This window comes from Protopterus annectens, chromosome 2.part1, assembly GCF_019279795.1.
Source record: "Protopterus annectens isolate FY-2018-M chromosome 2.part1, PAN1.0, whole genome shotgun sequence".
NCBI lineage: Eukaryota > Metazoa > Chordata > Ceratodontiformes > Protopteridae > Protopterus > Protopterus annectens.
Genome location: NC_056729.1, coordinates 1,965,522,431 through 1,965,536,224, shown reverse-complemented (window position 1 = coordinate 1,965,536,224; position 13,794 = coordinate 1,965,522,431). Strand labels below are relative to the sequence as shown.

The window sequence follows — 13,794 nt, the reverse complement described above, 5'->3', positions numbered from 1 at the left end:
AAGCGTGATGAAAGGGGCAAACTGATCCAAGGAATCTCTAAGATTTTTCAGCCCTCTTTTTCCAAATTTTCCTTGGGATGTTCTGTCTCCTCATCCAGTTTTGGCAAACAACAAAATAAACAGTCTCAAAAAAATTTAGGTAAACAGACATTTAAGTGGAAATGGCAAGAGAGTTCCAAAAAGAAATCTCAAACCTCCCAAAACCAAGGACAATTCAACAAGTCTGAATGACTGTTCAGGATGCCTTGTGACCCTCTCCCACTCTGGCCCCTTTTTTCTTCCAGAAAGTCTTAATCTCCATTTTCCTCTTTGGCAATAGATACTTTCAGACAAATGGGTTCTGAAAATCATTCATTAAGTTTACAGATAGCAATAGAAGCAAATTCCTCCTTTCCAAGAGGTCATTCCTCATCCCCCAGATCAGACTCTTGTTTCCACCAGGTTTTCATCACTTGCTGTTCCAAGAAGTGATAAAACCAGTTCCACTTGCCCACACTGGGAAGGGTTTTTAATGATGTTTGTTCCTAGTGTCAAAGAAAGAAAATTCTTGGAAACCAGTTCTAGATCTTTCTTTCCGAAACCTGTTTTTAATAGTGCCCAAATTCACAACCTGTTACTTTTTCTTCCTCTTTCAAGTTTCCTGCCAACACTAGATTTTTAAAGAGGTTTATCATCACATACTTATCCATCCAGACTTCAGACATTTCTTAAGGTCTTGTGTGTCTGGATCACTTTATCAGTTCTCTGCCTTACCCTTTGGACTATCCACTGCACCAACAGTGTTCACAAATTGTCTAGCTCAAGTTATAGCTCGTTGCAGGCTACAGGGTATCCACACTTTTCCATATGTAGATGACTTATCTTTGCAAAGTCCTTTTCATGGTGTCAGGAATCCCTCTCTTGGGTTTCAGATCTCTTATGCAAGCTGGAATTCCAAAAGAACATTCAAACGTTTCTTGACTCCTTCACACATGATTGTGTTCCTTGGATATCATTCAAGAGCATAATCAACTCAGATGCTGGTTTGGATGACAGTCCCCTTGTGTAAGCTCCCATCTGACAGATCTGAGGAGGATTCTCCGTGTCCAGGAAGAAACAGGCCTGTGTTCCACTGGAAATGCTCAATGGCCATCAGACAAAGGGAAGAAAAAAATGAAATAATTTGAAACATAAATTTTGTTAGTTCTCATTTCAAAACCAATTGTATAAGAATAATGGGAAAGCCATGAGTCTGCATCTTTGATAGAATTTCTTTGATATATTTTAAGTCTTTAACTTTAACAGACTTAACACAATTTCTTAAAATGTTTATGGAAGCTGAAATTCTATGTTTATTTATGTCACTTGTGTCTTTTTAGCAGTGATGAGGCTTAAGCCTCCTTGCATATCTTTGGGGGGATGTTCATGTGCTTGTGCATACTCTCTGAGATAGAACTTCTTGTGGAGAACAGGGTCATGCAACGGTAACTGGCTCCAATGGGGGGGGGGCAGGAATAGTTATCAGCATTATAGGTTGATAGGAGGTTACTAGGCTAGCACTCCTAGAGCCTTTACAAGCCTAGCCATGTTAATCCCAAGTAGTCTGAATTTCCTCGGTTAGATGGATGTAATTCACAGAGCGAGTCTATGATAAACACAGAATACCCCTTTCCATGAGGGACATGAGTGGTGAATTTGCAGGTTCTCATCCATTTATCCAGGTTGCACTTGAATGGAGTCACTGAGGAGTTCTGCTTCACATGAATTAGAAGTTTATTCCAGAGTAGAGGCAATCTCTGGGAGATATATCTGTTGTTAATATCACAGGCTAGGTGAAGATCCCTAGAGTGAGTGTCTCTTGTGCCATTTGACTTACGAATGTACAGCATATCCATCAGGGCAGGGTCAGAGACTGCCCTCTAAGACAGCCACAAGTCGCCTCTCAGCAGCCTGTACAGTACACAGTACAGTGACAGGACTTTCAGTCTATCTACATAAGTCATGGTTTGAGGCTCTGTATTTTGTTGGTGAGAAACCGCTGTGGTATATCCAGCTGCTTCAGGTGTCTGGTGAGGCACATGCAGAAAGGATCATTGTACTCTAGTAATGGTTTGATGAGAGTCAAGTACAGTGCAGTTATAATACCCTTAGACCTGGATGCAATTCCCTTACTTATGAGATGCACAACGTAGAAGGCTTTCCTTACCATTGTGGAAACTTGGTGGTCGAAGTTCAGATTGCTCTCTACCTGTGTTCCCAGATCTCGCACCACTAGGTTTGACCTGTGGGAGATGCTGTCAATATTGTACTTTGCAGGGAATCCCACTTTGCTAAACGGGATAATAATGCACTTTTTTGCATTTAGTTTTAGACCGTGGCTTTGGCACCATTCATTTGTTTGTATTAGCCCCTCCTGTAATATATTAACATCATTGGGGGACTCAGTGACTGCACCTAATTTGCAATCATCAGTGAACTTGGTAAGCCAAAGGTCATCTACTTTAGTCTGGACTTCTGAGAAATAGATTCCAAATAGTAAAGGACCCAGCACAGATTCTTGTGGTACGCCACTGGTGATGGGTCTACTGGTAGAGGTGGAGTCACCAAACTTGACAGTATGTGTCATTGAGTCAATTTGCTACCCATCTAGTGATGTAAGGGTTAATCCCTAGCTGGGAAAGTTTCTCAGTGATACTCAAGTGGGGGATAGTGTTAAAAGCCTTGACTAGGTCAAGATAGGCAGTATGCACTGTCTTACCTTCATTCAGGGCTTTGGTGACTTTCTCAGAGAAGTCTACTAGGTTTAATAAGCATGATCTAACCTTAACTGGGTTGGGTCTAATGTTTGAAGATCGCCTATATCCTTACTGATAAAGTCCATGATGATTCTTTCCATGGCCTTGAAGATGAGTCTGGTTAGATTTATGGGTCTATAATTCCCAGGGTCAGTTGATGTCCCCCTTTTGTGCAAGGGGATTACTGTTACTGTTCTCCACTCTGCTGGAACAAAGCTAGTTCTCAGGCTATGGTTAAAGAGAATGCCAAATGGGTCCACTAGGTTCTGTTTTAAATTGCTTAATAAGCAACTTGGCATGTTATCTGGTCCCACTGAGGCCATGTTTTTGGCTTGGAGAGCACAGATATGACCTCATCTCTAGAGATACTAGGCAAAGGACTGATGTCAGGTATGCTTTGAGGTTTGGCTGGTGGGGACAAGGGGTAAAGTTTGCACCAAATCTGTCAGCTAGCAGGTTGGCAATTTCCTCCGGTATAGTATGAGTGGTACCATCTACTACCAGTTTGGCACATAGCTGGACATACTCTTTTATATTTTGGGCTTAGTTAAAGAATGCCTTATGATTATCCTTAGCTAGGGATGTTATTTTACCTTCATAATTAGCTTTAGAGGACTTTAGTAGATTTCTGATTTGCTTGTTCAGGTTGTGGAGGGAAGTCTTCCTCGGCTGAGTCAATTCTGTCTTGTTCTTAGACATCAGTTTCTATAGTTACAACACTTAACCACTAACTCATACCCTGCACTTTGTGTTTGTAAGTCAAACACTTTAACCATTAGGCCACCCTCCCAACCCCCTTCCTTCTGCTATATAATCTTCCTTCTGTTATATAATCTGTTTATACCTGAGGTCCACCAGGGTGGCTTGCTTTTGGGAGGACCTGATTTTAATCTGGTCAGGCACAGCCAAGTCTATACAGTTGCTTAAGTGTTTACACATGCCATTTGTATACACCTCTGCATAGGAGTCATTGTTGTCTGTGATTGAGAGGGTATGAAACCTTTTATACCACTACTTAGTAGGCTGTAGTTTGCTTTGGAAAAGATTTTTGTTTTCTTGCTCCTGTGGTGGTGACATGTTCAATAGTTATTTTGAACGAGACTGATTTATGGTCCAACCTTTCCAGGGAGGGCATCTCACAGTGGGGAGCACAGTGATCCTCCATGTTGGTGAGCACTATGTCTAGGACATTTGATCCCCTTGTGGGGGTGCAGACTATCTGTTGCAGAGCATTTGTATTGACAAAGTCCAGGAACCTCTCGGTGAGCATGTTTGTGCTCATGTATGTCACCCAGTTGATGGGAGGTTAGTTGAAATCTCCCATGACTAAGGTGTTGGGCTGTATGATGAGTGACTCCAGTAAGTCCAGGTAGCTGGTGTGCTTTTCTTTCTTCATGGTGGGGGACCTATATCTAGCAATGATGTGTTAGGGTATTTTGCCTATAGTTAATTGGACATGGAGTAGTTAGAGAGAGTTGTACTATTTGGCCAGTCTTGAAGTGTACTTGGCTTTAATAAAGATGGATACACCTCCACCTTTGGTTCTTTCACGCTCAGTTTGTGGTCTGAATGTATGGAAAGCATTGTAGCCTTGCATGGCTTGGGTGCTGTCCGCAGCCTTGAACTATGGCTCAGTGAGTGCACAGACATCAGCATCTTCCAAGGTGAGGAGTGCTTCCAGGAAGTGCAGTTTCATGTTTAGACTCCTAGCATTAAGCAGCAAAACCTTGAGTTTCTTTCGAGTTTATTTTGTTACATTGGAAATGTTGATGTTTTTTGCCTAAAAAAGGCACTATGGAGGAGGCAAGCACCTGTGCCAGTATCCGAAAGTCTAGAGGAGACAGGTCCAGATCATCTCTAGCAAAGCAGCATGGCCTGTCGGCAATATCTTTCCAGGCTGACAGTTACTGGATCCTCTTGGACTGACACCACAAGCTAAGCCAATTGTTGAAGTCAATCATTTTTTGTTTATATTGTGGCATCATCCTGGGTGAAGGTAGATTGTTGCTTAGGGCTAGGGTTATACCTGCCTGGGCACATAATCTGAGAGTTCAGTCATGCTTCTCTTCATATAGTCCAGTACTTGTTAAGTAATTGTAGTGCACATGTGATTTGATGGATCCTGGCACCTGACAGGCAGCTGACTATGACCTTCTCTTTGTATAGCCTGGTGAGGGGAACATCTGTGTGCCTCACTATGGAGTCACCCATGACCAAGACATTAGGTTTTGAGGTGTTTTGCCTTAGCGTCTTATTTGCTGAGACACTGATGTATGTGTTATTATGTGTAATGGTTTCTATTTCCATAGCAGTGTGTGCAAGTGGTTTACTTCTGTGATGTCTGTGATCTTTTGGAAGGCTTTTAGTAAGTACCTCTGTGTATGTGGGTTTGTGTGTCAGGACCTGATTTTGTGTGAGAGGTGAAGTGTGTTTGCTGACAACCTGTTTAATATCCAGTTTGTTGTTACGTGAGAGAATTGATTCCAATTTCATAGTATAATTTCATCTCTGACATAGGGTATTTGTATTATGAGTAAGTGGTTGTCAGTATCCATGAGGCAGTTACTGCATTGCCTCAGGATGCCCGTGTCAATCAGGCTGGCCGTTGAAATGATGGGAAACTGCCCGTCCATTATAGCAGGTTTTTACTGTATGTACTATTAGAGAAGGGAGTGGGCTTGTTTGACCAGTTTTTGTTTTTGGACTAACAAAGGTGCTTGTTCTATTGAAGGCTATTGGTGATAAGTGTGGCAATGCTGCTCGGTATTCCCATAGTGCAGTAGGGAAGCTTGGGAGGGTTCCACTGACAGATGCTTAGGGAAAGATTTGAGTTTCAAGGTGTCTGCATCTATACAGGGCACCCCTTAACCCCTGCTGTATGGTGTGCTGCAACACACAAATGCAAGGCTTAAATGCAGGCAAAATTATAATACTTTTAAGCTAATCTGCCAATAGGAAAGCACACAATGAACCTTCATCCAGCAATCCCCAGCTCAGACAAGGCTGGATTCACACTCTTCTGCCACAAGGGTGGATGGGAGCCTTTCTTAATGTAAAATGGCTGGTTTAGTTCTCAAGTGTATCAATAATAGGCTAAATTCAGCAGGTCTGAATCTAATCTATGCTGTCTAGGTATCACAGCAGTGCAAATCAAGTGCAGAGAAGTGCAAAAAAAAAAATACCTACAGCCCTTTTGTGTGTTATCAGCTCATATAGATGAAGTAAACACCTACCAGGTGAACAATCCCAGTCCTCCCAATGCAAAAGCACAGTAAAGGAGTGTCCAGAGTGAAACGCTACCACAGACAAACTTAAACTGTACAAAATGTTACCACAAACACACTTAAAGCTACAGATACAGCTGTGGACTTTAAACAGCGTATAAAAGTGTGATTATTCAATAACATTACTTTGCTTTGAATAACTGAGCCAAGACCCACTAGATGGAAAATCCACTGACCTCTTTTGTATAAAAGCAATTGTTTGCTAGAGGGTAAAATACACTACTTTATCCAACAGGTAGCTAGGTAATGACGTCAGATCAAGTAGAACAGACAATGGAAGGCAAAATGCATTTTCTCAATCTAAGCACAAGGAAAGGCAAATAAAAAATTTGGAATATCAACAACAGTGTAGGATGGGAGGAGCTTATCAATCTCAATTTACAGTATGGGTGGGCAGCTTAAAATCACCAGGTTTAAAAACCAGACCAACAAACAGGAGGGTGGGTGAGAAACACAGCAGGGAATCACCAGAAGTGTTTTAATTTATGCAGGCTTCAAATCTTTTCAAGCAAAGACCTAAATTAGTACCAGACTAACTACCCTTGTGGACCATTCTAAGCCCAGCCAATTACCCCATGTGAGAATCAAACCCTGCACTTTGTGCCTATAAGATGAACACTTTAATCACTATGCCAACCGACTACCCTTATGTGGAGAAGTGGCATGAAAATCTAAAGCAAACTGCATGCCAACTCCCTTGGACATTAATGAGCATATGTGAGAGCTAGGGCTTAAAAATAGAAAGTAAATATTAAAATCTGTGGCTGCCTTATTGATGATACTTTTTGGTTTACTGGAATAAATGGCTCAATTGATGGAGGGACTGACGTTTGTTACTCAATGGGACCAAAAATAAATACATGCATACATAATATTAACAGGCCTAGTAACATCATTCACAAGAAGACTGCTTCTATCACTGAGGCAGCCAAAAAGGTTCTTTGTTGCTACCAGCCCCATCTTCTGCTCCCCTTTACTCGTCTTTTCTTACCACAACACCTAGATGGATTGTCTTATTTAGTTTGTTTACTGTGTCAGTACACTGATCACAATAGACCATATGCAGGCACAGACCAACTGAAGAAATTCACAAATAAATAAAACAGAACAAATCCAGAAACACAGAGTAGTCACAGAAGGTAGATAATCAAATAGCCAATTGAAATAATATGTATGTATTATTAATAGAGTAAAAAAACAACTGTGAGTTAATTTCAGTGGTACATATGAGAGGGAAGCAGTAGGTGTGGACAGCGGGTAAAGTAGACGATGCAGGTGAGGAAGGAGTTAGATTATGTGTCCAATGGAAAAGCACTTGCAGTCAGATTTTTGATGGAGGTGTCTTTTGAGTTATGCTCTGAATGAGGGGAAAGAGGAGACTTCTTTTAAGTGAGGGGGGGAAAGATTGTCAGGTTCCTATTGAATTGTCGACAGCTTAGGTTGTCAAATGCTTAATCATCGACACCTAAGCGTCGAAAGCTTACAATAGCGAATGGCCACATCATCTAATTCTTTCTTTGGGAAAGAATTTGCATGGCCATTATTGGGGATTTGCCCTTTCCCCAATGTAGAGCGATCTCGGAGTTGGTATATTTAGTTGGGGGGGTGTGGGGAGTGAAGCTCCCCCCCACTATGCTTGGGTGTGTTTGTTTATTTTGTTTATGGATGGCCACCCAAATTCTTTCTGGAGGAAAGAATTCGATGATGTGGCCATTCGCTATTGTTAGCTTTCGACGCTTAGGTGTCGATGTTTTAGGATTCGACAACCTAAGCTGTCAGTGTTATGATATAGACACGGATTGTCAGAGTTTGGATGGAAGAAATGAGAAGGAATGGTTGGTACATTGCAGTTTGGTTTGGGATATCTGGAGTGAGGGAGTTAATTGAAAGAAGTTGCAAAGGTTGAATGGGTGGTTTTATTATGGAATTTAGCTGCCAGAGGTGGGAAGGCACCTCCCTGAAGTAGTTTGAAAAGAAGAGACCCTAGAATTAACTCAACTCTGTGGTAGACTGGTAGCCATTTGGCTTTGGAGAAGGTAATGCTATGGGGTTCATTGGGGGGCTTGAAAACAAATTGGCAGATTTTGTTTTCACTGGACTGTAGAGTGGATGAGTTTTTTTTAGACGTCGTGGCTATGATGGGGAGCCCATATTTAGAAGACTCCTTTTCCTATTGCAGCCCTAGCTAGTGTGGAAAGAAAGGGAGATATTTTTCAAGACCAGAATAAAAGAAAAATGATCTTTTTCCCTGCTGTTTTCAAAGTGGATTTGGAAGTTAAGTGACTGTTCTAGCCATAAAGCTAAGTATTTAAAGGATGTGGTTGTTTCTACTGGGGAGCCACTGAGATCTGTGATATTGATATTTTTAGGGTTTATTCCCTTTTTTGTGAGGTTCCAAATGCCATATTTTTGTTTGGGGTGGATTTATGAGTAGCATATGTTTGTTTCACCAAAAAACAACAGGGTGGAGGTCAGACTGAAGCTAAGTTTGAATATTTGAATGTGAGGGACTGGATCAAAGAATAGCCATGTCACCTACATAAAGAGTGCTAGGAAGTTTAGGGAAATCAGACAGTAGTTTGTTAATAAATATTGATGACAACAGTGGAGTGAGTATCCCTGGGGGACTCATCTGGAATGTGGTGCTGGAGGTGATAGGGACACTACCTATTTGTTAAGAAATGTTGAATCCAGGTGACAGTGGTGGGGCTAACCCTGATTTCTTGAAGGGAGTGAAGGAGCAAGAAATGGTTAATAAGATCAAAAGCTTTGATAAGGCCAATAAAGACAACTCCTGAAAGGTTTCTTTAATCCATGATGAGAAGAATCTCATTTGTTAGTGACCATAATGCTGACATTGTGCTCTGGCCAGCCCAAAATCCATGGTGTTTAAGAGTGAGGAGGTGGTACAGTTGGAAGTAAGTGGACAACTTGTAGATTAATTTTTCAAGTAATTTTCCCAAGTGTAGGGAGGATGGAGCTAGAGTAGAAGAGGGAGGGATTTTCTGGCTGAGGGTGTTTGGGAAGAGGTTTGACAAGAATAGCTTTCCATATGTCTGGCATTGTATTTTAAATTAAGTAGCCATTACAAATATGGAGAAGAGGTGTGGTAAGGAAGTCTTTGCAGAGTTATAAAAACCAAGAGAGTAGGTTGTCTGTGCCAGGAGGTGCACCCAGGTGTATGTCTTATACTAAGGGGTCAAGGTCTTAGTGAGTAATTTTCTTAAAACAGAAGAGGGGAATGAAAGGAGGGGGCTGGGTGAGTTATGGGGGAGGTAAAGGTTTCAGTACTAGGGAGGTGGCCAAATTCCTTGAGAATTCAGAGGTTGAGAGTTGGCCTTGAGAGGTCTGAATGGTGATAGGAGAGGAGTTGGGATCTGTAGCTTTTTGGCCTGTGAAAAGATTTATTTCCTACCAGAAATGTCTGGGTTTGCTTAGTAGAGCAGGTTGTTTGTTTTTGAAATAGCTGGTTTTGTGCATGTATATGGCTTGCTTAGCTAGGTTACATAGAGTGGTAAAGACAGTACGATTTCCTGGTGAGGGTTTGTTTTTGTCTCCATTGCCCCTAAATTTGAGGGCAGTAGGTAGCCAGTTCAGTAGGTAGCCAGAGGGTTTTGTTGTATTTGAAAAGATGTTATGTGAGAGGGAAGAATTTGTCTTGAAGTTGAAGGAGGGTATGTGTAAGAGCTGTGGCAGCTAATTTGGGGTTCTGTAAGTTGGTAATGGGGGACCATTCAAAAGTTGCTAAGTGTTTTTTGAGGTTGTTTGCACGGATGGTGGATCTGTGTCTGAAGGTAGCTATTTTGAGGGCAGTTTGGGTGACTGGAAGATAATTTGGAAGGCTAATGGGGACTGGTTGCTGAATGAAGGCAGAAGAAAAGATATACTGGAGATGATGTGAGGTTTGTTAGAGATTAGCAGATCCAGGAGGAAGTGATTTTTGGTTTGGAGATTTGGATGGGTAGTGTCATTCATTAACTGCATACATTTGTTATTGACTAGGAATTCGGCAGTGTCATTTCACAAGGGGTCTAGGTAGTTTAGGTCAAAATCACCTAGCATCACAATATTTTTTGTAGTTGTGGACAGCTGAGGTGAGAGTATGAGTAAGGGATTTCAATTTGTTAAGACAGGCTGGAGGAGGAAAGTAAAAGACTGCTGTCAGAAGGTGACTGTTTTCCAGTTTTACAAGTCAGCAGCTCTAGTGCTAGGTGGCCTAGGCAGCTGCTTAGGGCCTGCTGGCTGCGGGGCTGCAACAACTTTTAATTAAACATTTTTTTTAAAAAAAGGGCACACTCTGTATCTTTGCATGCTTCTTTAGTATGATGCACACACAGATACAGATTTAAATGTATTCTTGTTGGATTTAAACAAGGAGACCTTGAGACCTGCTACAGAACCTGCTGCATTGTGAGACAAGCCATTCCTTCCTTCATTGGTGTGTGTGTGTGTGTGTGTCTGTGTGTGTGTGTGTGTGTGTGTGTGTGTGTGTGTGTGTGTGTGTGTGTGTGTGTGTGTGTGTGTGTGTGTGTGTGTGTGTGTGTGTGTGTGTGTGTGTGTGTGTGTGTGTGTGTGTGTGTGTGTGTGTGTGTGTGTGTGTGTGTGTGTGTGTGTGTGTGTGTGTGTGTGAAATGTCCTAGTTTAGGATGGCCGGTTAGTTAATTAACCTGCTCAGGCTGAAACCCTATACCATAGTTACAGGAGACAAGATCCTGAATCCTCTACACAAACTGCTCATTTAGTCTCCAGGGGTACATTTTTATGGAATGTTAGTTTCAATGCATTTTAAAGAATGTGAGTTTCAGTAGATTTTTAAGGAATGTGAGTTTCAGTGCATTTTCTAGGAATTTTGAGTTTCAGTAAATTTTAAGGAGTCTGAGTTTTTAGTAGAGTTACAAGGAATTGTGAGTTTTAGTGCATTTTCACGGAATGTGAGCTTTAAGGAAAGAGAAGTTTACCATTGTTTATACTGTCTGTTTTCAATGTACACCTGTTTTGTTAAGCAAATGACTGTCAGTGTTTGTGCTATAGATTTTGTAACCAATGTAGCACAACAGGTAGCATACTTGCCTTTAGTGCAGAAGGCTGTGAGTTCTACTTCCACACCATGTAAATGGATTGCTGACACAGCAGTACACTTTAAAGAGGGATAGGGGTGCTGTACTTTTGAGTGTGTCCTCGTTTGGATGAGATGCCTAGTAACTATGGATCTGTTAGTTTGCCAGCCAATCCCTATTGTAATATTACCAGCTTACCATTTTTTTAAATGTAACATAGGCAATTTATTCTTCAAGTGTACCAGGCACTGAATTTGCGCATGGAACACCAACATGTAAAGTTGTTTGCCAGCAGCATCCTCTTCATTAGTTACAGATCTCTTTCATGTGGAATTAGTCAGATAACTTTTATTGCAGATATTGTGCATGCTGATTGATATAGGTGGATTGTAATGATAGAAGTTTGAGTGGCCCTTTGTGGTTGAAATGTTCTGAAATATGTAGTTTTGTCATTTTTGTTTCATATGTTTTGTTTCATTACTTACTGGAAAAATGTTCAAAACTACAAATTTAAAACACACTCTAACAAGTAATGCTGTATTATATAAGGAATATAATTTAATACAATCAGGAAAGGGAATCAAAGAACACATGCATATAAACATGGCCCTATAGTTTTAAAACAGACCAAAGTTAAACTTAATCTGCCACTGGCCAGATGCATTTTCTTTGAATGTGGGTTTCAGTGCAATTTCAGTGAGTCTGAGTTTGAAAGGCAAAGATGTTTACTGTTGTTTATGGTTAAGTCTATTTTCATTGAGAGACTGTATTGTGTTGTTTAGCAAATGGCTGTCATGTTTGTGCTATAAAATTTAAAATAAAAGTTTTACATTTAATCCAAATATCTGTAATCATTGTAGAAGTAAAGAAGAAACAGTTTGCACACTGACAGGTTTGAGCAGTGTTTATGCTAACTGGGGAGAAATAGCCAAGTAATGGGACACTGCAGTGGCTAGGAGGGGGTGCAATCCATTACCCTGGCTAGGGTAGGGCCATGTTTGATTATGATCTAGCTCTGGCTCTAGATACCAGCATATGCATGGGTAAGAGGTAGGTAGGTAACAAGATACACAGTATATGTTTGAGCAAGTAGAACTCTGGAGACAGTTCTGAGTAGTCTCAAACAACAGCTTTATCAGTTTTTCTCTTTTAGCATTTAGACACTAAATTAATATAATTATGCACCAGAGCACAGTTTCTAAAGTGAGAGTAAGGAAAATGTGCTTTCTAGTTTTTTCATGATGCCAAAATGTCCAGTGGTGTGCATCATACCTCTCAAATTACTTGCTCAAGAAATCTGAACAAAGCCAAAAATAACGTGTGACTAAGGCCCAAAATCAGGGGCAATTTGTAAATATTAATCTAACTCTCTTCAAAAAAGTTATCAGAACAACAGGTTTTGTATCAACATGCATTTTTTACCAATAAGACGTATAAAACTCTAATGACTGACATTACTGACTTACTGTAGTCCTTAGCGTAATCCTAGGTGTTTACCTCCCAGACAAAAGGTACAGGCTTTGATTGTCACCTTTGGTCACTGTCTGGTTATTGGGTAGGTGCATAATAGTCTGTAGACCAATTGCCCAGTAATTGCCTATGAACATATATCCTCAGAAAATCAACTGCGTGGGTGATATACCAGTAATCGAAATTTTTTGAGGGACAGGGTAAAAAATATGAGGCAAAGTAAGGAACATTCTGTGAAATCAGAGAGAGTTGTGAGATATGGTATGCATGTGAGGTGGCATTCTCAGGGGAAAACACTAGAATAATGTCAGGTTTGATCTAAATTGTATGCTACATTACTAGTGATTTTAGGTGCAGTGCCTAGTAGATACGTGGGAGTATAATACTGTGGCACAGTCCACTTCTTTTGCTTGAAATTTAGTTCATGTCTTGTTCTTGTGTTATTTCCTTTACATCGTATATACTAAACAGAAATAAATTAATATCTGAGAATTAGGCAGCAGCCAAGACAAATCCTTGGCATTAAATTATTCTGTAACAGTTAATACTGTAGCTACTTATGTCTACCCTTGGTTGACCACTGTGCCTAGGACAGCCTTCCAATTATAATTTAAATGTTTCTTCAAGACTTTTACTTGTGATTTTGGTAGATGGCTGTGAAAACAATTGTAAATGAAGTGAGAAATGGTGGAAATGTCTGCTTTAATTGGAAGGTAGCTAGGTTGTCAATATTTTATAACATTCAAGGTAGAATATATATAATATACACAATTTCAGCAACATACTGAGTTGTATAGATACTATGAGATGCCATAATTGACTTACATAAGATTATATATCAGGCTAAAATGCTTTTTTTTTCCTTAGGAAGGGGAATGTGTTACTGAAATAATGGTGAATCAATGGCAACCTGGAGAATTTAATGTATTAACTGAAAAAGTAGATCATGTGGAGCAGAAAAAAGAACTTGAGGTAAGATTTGTTAATGTTTTGCTGTAGTTGTTCTTGAAACAGTGTAGCCTTAATTTCTGTAGAAAACTCCTAATAATGAAGACATTTCACACCACATTGTGTGCAGTATGCAAACAGTTTAGAAGTAGGTATAATAAGTGTTTGTTAGGGGAGATAATGCAGAACTGAGAATTAGTAATAAAATGTGCCCTTCACAGAAGAAGCAGTTTTTCATAAGGATGCATATATAAGAACGAA

At 40.4% G+C, this 13,794-nt stretch overlaps 1 protein-coding gene across 1 annotated transcript in view; it reads left to right on the top strand.

The window, feature by feature from the left end:
* Positions 1-13,794, top strand: part of LOC122795075 (G2/mitotic-specific cyclin-B1-like) — an 81,866-nt gene that overhangs the window by 9,499 nt on the left and 58,573 nt on the right. Inside the window, exon 2 of the mRNA XM_044063649.1 lies at positions 13,453-13,557. Within this exon, the coding sequence (XP_043919584.1) occupies positions 13,453-13,557 (105 nt within the window). The remainder of the gene's footprint in view (positions 1-13,452; positions 13,558-13,794) is intronic.